Genomic DNA, 10,911 nt, shown 5'->3' with positions numbered 1-10,911 from the left:
CAGCAGGCCAGGTGGAGCAAATGCACATAGATAGAAAAGACAGCTGGGCATTTCAACAGAAACGCTTAATCCCTGGAGAGGATGATGACTGGGAACAGGGAGGGGGTCTTGTACAGAAGGAGTAAGCGAGAAGAAAATTTGGCAGGAGTTTACAAACAGAAGAAAAACAGAATGGTGGGAAAGAAACACTGATCTCATTTGACAAAGGAAGTGCTTGCTGCAATGTAGTACTGTTGAATTGTATCTTATAGCAGTAAAAAGAAAAGAAAAGAAAACCCTGCACGCACACACTGGAGAAAAGAAGTTTCCAGCAAATAAGAAAAGTGCCTTGTGAATCAGAGGCATATTTCTCGCAGACTCTGGTTCTGTGGAACTCTGTTCCTTTGCTGAGGAAAAGTTTCTATCTTGGGACAGGAACGGATTTCCTGAATTGTCCTCTGTCCAAGAAATAACAACATACCCTTCCTTTAGCTGCTATCCTGGAAATACCTCCCACATGCTAGGACTAGAGACAGGATGTTAGGTAAACTGGACTTGCACCCTGACACGTGTTGTTTTTCCCCTTGTAGGCTTTGCTCAAGCTCAGGATAGGAACACAGGGAACTGCCTTATGCTCAGTCAGACTCCTGACCCATCTTGCTCAGGGCTGTCTAAACCAGCCTTTCTCAACCTGTGGGTCCCCAGATGTTGTTGAACTACAACTCCCATCACCCCTAGCTAGCAAGGCCAGAGCTCAGGGATGATGGGAGTTGTAGTCCAACAGCATCTGGGGACCCACAGGTTGAGAACCGGACTGGCAGAAGTTCTCCAGGGTTTTGGGCAGGGAATCTCTCCCAGCCCTACCTGGGGATTGAGCCTGGGACTTTCTGCATGCAGAGCAGATCACCACTGAGCCACGGCCCAGACTATGATCACTGTAGTCTGATCTGAAATCCTTCACAAATACCAGGCTAGTGATGCTGGGAAGCTTTTCCTTGTCACATGCAGCTTAGCTCACAGCCTTGCAACATCTGGAGCTAGTGCTTGGAATGCGAGGGACCCAGGACTGGGGCAATTATTCCAAGTTGTTTTGGGTGGGCTTATTGGCACAGGTGGCTGTCACTTTCCTCCCATTAAAAACGTGAGTATTGCAATGGAAGACGGTTCTCTGTTTATCTCTCTGCCTATCTCTCTCCACCCCTTGCACCTATGGTTGTTATAGGATCCCAGGCCTGTCCCAAACCAAAGCAAGAAAATAATGAGACACAAGAACGCATCCCTGCAAAAAAGCCACTATTTCATCTATTGAGGAATGTTATTAGCAAATGGGCCTAAAGGATTTCAGAAACCTGCAGTGATGGTTTAGGAGCAGATGGTCCAATGGGTAACACAGAGTGCCCTATGTTTGGGTTTGTTCTGGAACCAAGTGTGACTTTTTAGAAACACTCAAGTAATGACATGAATAACCCTTACTGGTGTGAGATGTAGGAACTGACAGTGGGGAAGCACTGAGGGTGTCCTTTGGTAGTGCCAGATATGTTGAGGTACAACAGAAAACAGATTGCCAGCAAATTAGTGTATCACAAAAGCTTTGATTTGAGCACTTTTAGCCAATTGATTTTTGTTTTTTGATACACTTTAAATTTTCTCTTGTATGCTTTTATAACTGTATGCCACTTTGAGATATGTTTGTAGCAAGCGACAATTAATGTAATTAGTAATGATAAAATAAAACTCAGGAAAGGCAGAATGTTTAATCAGAAGTTAATCTGCATGCTTTGCTGCTGTGGAAAACACACTGGGAAATCCGGAAATAAGAACAGCAAGATAGCATAGTTTACCTCCCTTGGAACTAAAAACTTTGGCATGCCAAATATATGGCTGATCAAGCAGCTTTTGAAATTCAGTAAGATAATACAGATTACAGTACTAATACCTAGGGAAGAAAGTGATTCATCTGTCATTTTGCAACTGGTCAATTTGCAATTGTATCCCCAAACCACTCTAGAATGTGCAGATGTTACATTCAGATGTTATGTTTATTAGTCTTGTCCTCTCCTTCAGCATAGAGCTTATGCCTGTATTGTAGGCAGATAAATAGGCTCTTTTCAGAAATGATGCTGAATGCATGTAGCTGGGAATGGGGGGGGGGTTAGGTCAGGGCCAAAGTGCATTATTTTGCTCCCACTTTTGTGTGTTTAGTCAACACTGAATGCAGCATCTCTGCAGCCCCTATAATGATCTAGATTCTGCAGTAATGGCATGCAAACAGGCCCACCCTCCTTCAAAATCGTGGAAATCAATGGAATTTAAAGAGGTCAGGAAACCTGGGATATGACCTGCAAATCACAACAAGGTTCCATGTGTCTTGCAAGGACAGAGAAAAGAGCAAGTTTTCTTAGAAGGTCGTTGGAAATTCGGTTATTTAACCACACAGTCATTGCATACAGTTAAGCTGGTTGTTTTAATGCCTGCAGCAAGTAAATGAAATATGAAATATGTGGCAAAATATGACTGCAGATGAACAATGAATTCCTATCACACTTCTCTAAGTCTGTTCCCTAGGGAAATCTGCTTTCTACCAGAGCTCCTTGCCCCCACCACTCCCCAAAAACATCAGGCAACTAAAGAGCACGTTGTTCATTGGTTCTGACATAGCTGATCATGTAACGGTGACTGGTGGAATAAAGCCCCATCAGCCTGGAGCTCCAAGCCCAGCTGCAACACTTGTCCTAACTGGGGGCTCTTATGATGGCTGCACCTACCCATAAGCAGTGCTGGCCTTTATCACATGGCCTGTGGGCCTAGCCAGCTCCAGATCTCTGGTTTGCCTGGGGTTTTCTGGGGCTCAACAGACTGTGCTGGTCTCGAGGGGTGGGGCTAAGTGTCACCATCAGCACAGTGCAGACCACATCTTTAATGCCACACTGAAATCAGCAGGATTTGGGCTCATGGTTAAACTTTCATTGCTTCCAACTGGAGTTACATTTGTATATAAATGTTCCACTGTGTTTTTATATTTGTTCTGTGTTTGCTCATTTTCCTTGCCAAAGTATTCAAGATCTTGTCTTATGCAGTGCTTTTTTTCTTAAAAAAAAATGTTTAGGGGTACTTTCATTTTCCTGCTCATATTGAAATACTGCCCCTCAACGAGGCCAAACTTAGATTCACAAAATGTTTAGGGGTATGCGTACCCCTGCGTCCCCACCAGGGAAAAAAGCACTGGTCTTATGTAATATACACAATATTGATTGTCTACAGTTAAAATGGCCTAATAATGTAGATTGTATACAGTCTTATTAATAAATAAATATATATTACAGAAATATTACCAAGAACCAGAGCAATGTTACTTTTTAAGAAGCAAGGATCCTGGTATTATAAGCACACAGTTAAATTTGTTTTAAATAATAGGATAGCTTTCAGCATTGTTGGTTATGATTCCATGTGATACACAAGGATTATGAAAAAGCTGTCTGGAAGTTAGATCATATGGTTTAAATGCGGGTTTCAGAAAAAGGGGAGCTTTGCTACATATATGACCGTAGAAGCTGAACACCAAGGCACGTTCTGTTGTATGACTATTAAGTGACCTGGTTCATTTTGGAGGCAGTGCGTCTGAGATGCCTGTGCACTCTGCTTGTATACATGCATGTTTTATGGAATTGCTTTGCATTTCCCCCATCTCCCACATCTTTTTCATGTTCCCCAGCAGGAGGGAGAATCGAAGGAAAGGAAAGGGAAAAGTCTACTGGCTGCTTCGGTCTAAGGAACATATTTTGCTACGTGGGGAAACTATCTAATCAGGTGAAACTGGCAGGGGAAGGAAGAGGATTGCCTTTTGGCCATAATGAGTCCGCGGTCCCAGTTTGCTTTTCCCATTCTTCTTCAAGCCGACAAACCAGTTTTTATCTGCGTGCATCTTTGATGTGTAGGTATTGTAATGGTTTTCTTCCATTCTCTCCAGGAACAAACACTCTTCCGTTGGCAACTGCTGAAGAAAAGAGAAAGAGAGAGGTGCATTCATAATGGGAAGCAAATGAAGCAGCTGAGTTCTCCGTCAGCAATGAAGGATGGTGCTGGCTTCTGCATCAAGCAAGTGCTCTCTCACACTTTTCAGTGCATTTCCCCATCACGTTTTTCATTGGTAAAAGTCTGGTCTTTGGGGGAAAACAGGTGTGTTAATTGTGCAGCCTACATTTGCTGCAGTGTGACTGATAGTGAGAGTCTGGAAGTGCCCTTCTGAGTCAACAGTGCGGTGCAGCAGCAAAAGAAGCTAATGCTGTTCTAGGCAGCATCAACAGAAGTATAGTGTCCAGATCAAGGGAAGTAATAGTACCGCTCTATTCTGTCTTGGTCAGATCACACCTGGAATACTGTGTCCAGTTCTGGGCACCACAATTTAATAAGGATGTTGACAAGCTGGAAAGTGTGCAGAGGAGTGTGCTTGGCAGGGGGTTGGACTCGATGGCCCTTGTGGTCTCTTCCAACTCTATGATTCTATGATTCTAACCAAGATGATCAAGGGTCTGGAAACTAAGCCTTATGAGGAGAGCTTGAAGGAGCTGGGAATGTTTCTCCTGGAAAAGAGGAGACTGAGAGGAGGCATGACAGCCATATTCAGATATCTAAAGGGTTGTCATATGGAAGAGGGAACAAGCTTGTTTTCTCCTGCTCCAGAGGGTAGCATCCAAACCAGTCACTTCAAGTTACAAGAAGGGAGATTCCATCTAAACTTTCTGACGGTAAGAGCTGTCCAGCAGCGGAACAGACTCCCTCAGAATGTTGCGGACTCTCCTTCCTTGGAGGTTTCTAAGCATAGATTGGATGGCCATCTGTCATGGATGCTTTAGCTGAGATTCCTGTATCACAGGGGGTTGGACTGGATGACCCTCAGGGTCCCTTCCAACTCTACAATTCTCTGATTCTGTGTTGATCCATGTGATTGGGAAACCTGGATGGAACATAGGAAGCTGCCTTATAGGAAGTCAGACCATTGGTCCATCTAGCTTAGCGTTGGTCCATCTACACTGTCTGGCAGTGGCGCTCCAGGATTTTGTCAGCCTAGCCCTAACTGGAGATGCTGAGATTGAACCTTGAACCTTCTGCCTGCCACTATGATGCTCTGCCACTGAGCAACAGCCAAGATGGCAGCACTAACTTTTTGGCTCCACCTATCTGTTGTTCTGCAGGGTTGTTTCTTTTCAGCCCCTTCTCTATCCTTCCACCACTCCAGCCTGCTGAGTAAACAGCACATACAACATCTCTGACGCTTGTTTATCCTAGGGTTAAATTTGGCTCAGTGTCCCTAATGGCATCACCCTCTGTGATTTGGCAGCTGGAGGAAGAAGCAGCATTGCTCCTTCCAAATACAAAATCCAATATCTGGAAGTATTTTGGAACATCGCTTCTCATTATTTTATTTATTTTTCCAGAAATAAAGCTGGGCAAAATGTGGCAACCCAGCTGCAAAAACAACAAACAATGTCTATTTGCTGCTCGTGGGCTACAATATATCTGCAAACCTCAAAACCTCCCCCAGTCCCAGTCCCACAGAAACCTCATACTTACCGAGCCATATAAACGGCCATTGGCATCCATGGCCAAGTAGTGCCCAGACTCTGTGCTCTTTATGTACACCTCACCCAAATTTTCCGCACTTAGCAGCAGTTGAACTGCAATAGAAAATAATAGTAAGAACAGCAGCAGGAAGGTAAAGCAGTGGTCCAGAGAAGTAGGAAAGGATGTGCTAGCTTCTCTAAGCTCCTTGGAGGAAAAAAAGAATGTGGCATGGGTGTAGCAATTGAGACCTGCAGCAAACTATTGCAGTGTGTGGACTGTTCCTTGCTCAGCTTTCCAGTCTTTTGTAAAGTCATTCATTACAAATATATCTGTTTCCTTCTTCTCCATGGTTGCATAAAATCCAAATGTGAGGGGATCATTTAGTCTTTTGGTATGACTCCTTTCACATTTCTGGACCAGTCATCAGCATTTAATGCCTCCCCTTAAATATGAACCATCTCACAGAAAAAAGTAAGTTAGAATGGCTAGCCCAGTGTGCCAGGACAAAAGTTATGAAGGGGAATATGCACCCATGCCAGAGGTTCTTCCAGTGGCAGGGAATTATTTTGTTAAGTCACATTCAGATGACTCAATCAGATGAACCATTCCCCTGCTGAAGGAGAACTTGACAACCCTCCAGGATCACTTGGGCTGTGCAGTAGCTCTGAATGCACAGCTACAAGTAGATGTGAGAATTGCAGCCAACAGCCATTTATGAAAACAAGAACTGCTTCCTATGGGAGGTTGGGGGTAACGATTCTTAATTCATATTCATGTTGCTGTTGTTGTTTTAAGAAATGTGATCTTGCAAGATAAAAGATGATGCTGAATCCTCTAATGACTTTGTCTTTGAGAAAAAGTTGGCTGCTCATGCACAACTCATGACAAACACCAAACAGAGAAAGAGAGAGGAAATTACATAATATTGTCAGGGGAAAACTGACTTTATTTATATTAAAATTATTAAACCAATCCTTTATTTTATATAATAAACTCCAGTGGGTAATTTGGGGTCAGTAACAATGAGGTGAGGGGACACAGGTGGCGTTGTGGGTTAAACCACACCAATGAGGTGTGGGTTAAACCACACCAATGAGGTGTGGGTTAAACCACACAGGTGGCGTTGTGGGTTAAACCACTTGCCGATCAGAAGGTTGGCGGTTTGAATCCCCAAGACAGGGTGAGCTCCCATTGCTCAGTTCCAGCTCCTGCCAACCTAGCAGTTCAAAAGCACATCAAAGTGCAAGTAGATAAACAGGTACCGCTCCAGCAGGAAAGTAAATGGCATTTCCGTGCGCTGCTCTGGTTTGCCAGAAGCGGCTTAGTCATGCTGGCCACATGACCAGCTGTATGCTGGCTCCCTTGGCCAATAAAGTGAGATGAGCGCCGCAACCCCAGAGTCGGTCACATCTGGACCTAATGGTCAGGGGTCCTTTTACCTTTACCTTTAACAATGAGGTATGGGGTTTTTTTGCCATAGATATCCATTAGCCACCTTCTCTCTCTGTCTCCCATGATCTTCTTGCTTCCTTTCTCTGTCTCCCATTTTTTCTTTACTTTGCTTTAAAAGGGACACCTAGCAACAATCTGGCAGTGGTGCCACTGGTTGCAATCCACCACCCTGTACAGCAGCCCTGTTCATGTCTGCTCATCCAATTCAGCATGACTTTTTCCGAGGCAAGTGTGTTCAGGATTTGCATGTGTGCAAACACAGACATACAGAGGGGGAGAGAGAGAGAGCGTGCATGAGAGGAAGGGGTGAAAGAGAAGATTATGTTTCCCCTAGTAGCAGCCCATGCCTCATTAAAGAAGACCTCTTTCTACTTTTGTGGCTGTTTTGTGGTGTGAGTGAGAGGATGGACTGCTTATCACTAAAAGAAACAATTGCTGTTTGTACACATCATTCCATGTAAATGGGCTCTGTTCACTTCAACAGAGTCAGGGCTCTGGCCCTGTACAAATGTCATTACAAAGATTAGTTCAATAGGTTGTGGAAAGTGAGGGCACCACCCAAGTTTACTTACGTCGCCAGCTCAAGACTTGTCCTCTGTAACTAGGGTTATTCCGCTGGCACATACCCCTTTAAGGAGTTTCCTCTGTAAATATTTTTTCATCAGGATGTCCAAGTTTAATAGCTCATTTACGCTAAGCTCATTTCTGGCACAAGCTAGCAAACATACACCCTTTAGAAAGCAACACTGGCTACACGCAACATTTTTCCGAGGGGGGGGGAATCATTGAGAAGACTATAGTGCGCCAGTGATGCATGGTGGGAGGGGTGTGTGTGTGTGTGTGTGTGTGTGTGTGTTTTCACATGGAGCTAATGCTTTTCCTAGTTCATAGCTGTTCTTCCTCTTACAGCTTGCTGACCTATTAGGGAGTAGGAATCAATCCTTGTTACAACACAGCTGGACACTGGGAAGGCCTGGAAAATCTTTTGCTACCACAAAAATGAAGCAATGGCTACTGTGTTATATGGCCTTTTCAAAAGGATTAGACAAATTCATGGAGAAGAGGACCTCCAGCATCTGGTGGTGGTGGCTAAATGGGACCTCTGTGTACATAAGCAGCATCCCCCTCAATACCAGATGATCAGAATACACAATAGAGCAGGGAACCTTTGACCCTCCAGATGTTGCGGGACTCCAGCTCCCATCAGCCCCAGCCAGCATGGCCAGTGGTCAGGGCTCAGAGTTCAACAACATCTGTAGGACCACATGTTTCTCACCACTGTAATAGAATAAGGCCCCGCTTTTCTCCCCACTCCATTTTTAAAACAAAAAATATTTGCCAATATAATAGAAAGTAAGAGAAAAATAAACACTGCCAGCTGACTATCTTCAGGGTCAGTTTCAGGGAACAGCATTGGGTGGTTGACTTTTGGCTCACCGGCAGTTGTGCTGTGGGGTATCATAGGGTATTATCTGGTCCCCAATGCTGTTTAACATCTATATGAAGTTGGAAACAGTCATCAGGAGATTTGGAGCAAGGTGTTACGAGTATGCTGTTGATACCCTTTTTGTTACCATCTGAATCAGGGGAGGCTGTGCACAATTTAGTCTTGGTGGTGTGCTGGATGAGGACCAATAAACTGACTCTGAATCTTGGCAAGACGGAGGCACTGTGGTTGGGTGGTTCCCAAGTCCAGATAATTTATCAATTACTTGCTTTGCATAGGGTTGTATTTCCTCTGAAAAACCAGGTTAGTCGACTGGGGGTGCCTCTATATCCATCTTTGTTTCTAGACCCAGGTGACCTCAGTGGCCAGGAATGCCTTCTACCAGCTAGGGTACATAAGATAGGTAAAGCCATTTCTGGACCACAATAGACTGACTATGGGCTGGTAGCCTATTGGACTACTGCAATGCACTCCATGTGTGGCTGCCCTTGTGGTAGGTCAGGAAGCTGCAGCTAGTGCAAAATGCGGTGGCTGTACTGCCCACTGGAGCAGAATATTGTCAGCACAGTGTTCTTAAAATCTAAGTGCAGGTCTTTTGCACCTGCTTCCAGGGCGACTCTTGGAGTTCTTGTAAAACACATAAGTCTAGAGTGGATTCTGTTTTTCTTTGTTCTGAACAATGTTCCCCTTCCCCTTCTACACACACACCTATCTGTGAAATCAGTGCATTGTGAGTGTGTGTTCCAGTGCATAAAAACAATATTGTTGTGAAGTGGGGAAGATCTCAGCTTAAAATATTTATCTATCTATGTGTGTATACTTGCCAACTCAGGATGGCATTCAGGGCATCTGATGAAGTGAACTCTCAACATAAGAAATTTGACTAGCACTACATCCCCTCTGAAGCCTATTCTTGATATATCTGCAATTAATGGTAGAGGAGTTCCTGCCATATTCTTTATGTTCTGCTGTGAGCAGCAAACCTTTTCTGAGGTCCACAGAACTCCCTGAAGGCAGTGGGACTGACTGATGGCTTTACTTTGAACAACAAAACCTATTTCCCCTGTGCCATGTAACTGCTTTTGAGTGTCTGCTAAGTTTGGAAGACGTTATGCCCTTATGAAGGTCATGTTCTGAGCAGGGAGTTGGAACTGGTTGACCTCAAGGATTCCCTGTGGGATGAGGGGGCTCTCTTTTCAAACAGTGCAAGCCCAGACCCCATATTGCATGCTGAGCTAGCTACACAGGGCTGACACCAAAGGTCAGCATCAGGGGCTGTTCAGTGATGATGGCAGTGCAGTGGGGCCACTCAGAAATGTGGCTCTAGAGCTGGTGCTGCCTATGTATTGCAGAAGAGAGAGGTGTTAGCAAATACACTTGTCGGGAGGGGTGGGCCTCTGTATTTCAGAGCATGTCTCTCCTCCTGCATCTTGCCCAGCTTGTTCCTTGCAAATGGCAGGCAGGCAGGCTTGTGTGCCTTCTGCAGATTTCCCTCCTTGTTTGCTTTCCTACCTCCGTTGCTTGAACAGGGTTTCTGAAAGGTTGCATGCCAGTTTACTCTGGGTTAGAGACTTCCCGTCTGTCCTTTGCTATGTTTACTCAGGATGAGATCATCTTCGCTCAGTCCACTGTTGAGCGTGTGTGTGAGAGTGTGAGTGTGTAAATGGCATTTATAATTAAACCTCTGCCATAAACTGACTTCAGAAACAAACCAGAGAGCAAAGTTGGGGCAGGGGAGGGAAACCACATATTCCTGTGGCTTTCCTTTAAAAAAGAAGGAAAAAAGAAGAAGGTGCTTTTCTTAGAATTTGGAGAGCGCGTCTGACTGCCTCCTGTCAGCACATCCTGCAGCAGGGAGCCCAGATGTATTCCAGTAAGTGCACAGCAGCACAGAGTACACACACAGGGCAGGAAGAGGCTCCTCCTGTGAAATCAGTGCATTGCAAGTGTGTGTTCCAGTGCACAGGGGAGCACGATGCATGTCAGAGCTGCTATACCATCACAACAGTTGAGCTTATTGTCCTGTCTTATCTTCCAGAATCAAGCTGCCAATCTCACCCGCCAGTTTCCTGAAGCAAAGGAATTCCACAAGCCTCCCAAGCATTTTGTGACCGTAATAGCATTGGAACTTCAAAACGCAGATTCGCATGGGTGGAGCCGTAAGCCATACATCTGTATGTATGATTTTGTAAAGAAAAGAGCCATTTCTTAATGACATAGATACAGGTAGAGTTCCACAGCTGCCTTGGATCGTAGAATTGTACAGTTGGAAGGGACCCTGAGGGTCATCTAGTCCCGTGGTTCCCAACGTGGGGCACATGCCCCACAGGGGGGCAATTGGATTTTTAAGGGCGGCAATTCGAGAATGAGCCAGGCCTTTTAGGCTTCCGCCACATGAAAAGAATTTCACTTTTTGAGTAATAGGAATTATATGTCACGGAGTGGGGTGGGGCATCAGGATTTTAGAGATG

General features: G+C 44.8%; 1 protein-coding gene across 7 annotated transcripts in view; it reads right to left on the bottom strand.

The window, feature by feature from the left end:
* Positions 1-1,700: 1,700 nt before the first annotated feature.
* The window catches only part of FGF1 (fibroblast growth factor 1), a 53,223-nt gene continuing 44,012 nt past the window's right edge, over positions 1,701-10,911 (bottom strand). For 6 of the 7 annotated variants that reach the window (XM_082213532.1, XM_082213533.1, XM_082213536.1 and 3 more), the window contains 2 exons: positions 5,551-5,654; positions 1,701-3,973 (listed from right to left, as the gene is read on the bottom strand). In XM_082213532.1, coding sequence (XP_082069658.1) covers positions 3,779-3,973; positions 5,551-5,654 — 299 coding nt within the window. In that variant the 3' untranslated portion in view covers positions 1,701-3,778. The remainder of the gene's footprint in view (positions 3,974-5,550; positions 5,655-10,911) is intronic. The other variant, XM_082213537.1, reaches the window with a different exon arrangement.

This window comes from Podarcis vaucheri (genome assembly GCF_965113315.1).
Source record: "Podarcis vaucheri genome assembly, chromosome: 2".
NCBI classification, from domain to species: Eukaryota; Metazoa; Chordata; class Lepidosauria; order Squamata; family Lacertidae; genus Podarcis; species Podarcis vaucheri.
Note: the sequence above shows the minus strand (reverse complement) of the source record. Positions and strands in the feature narration are given on the sequence as shown.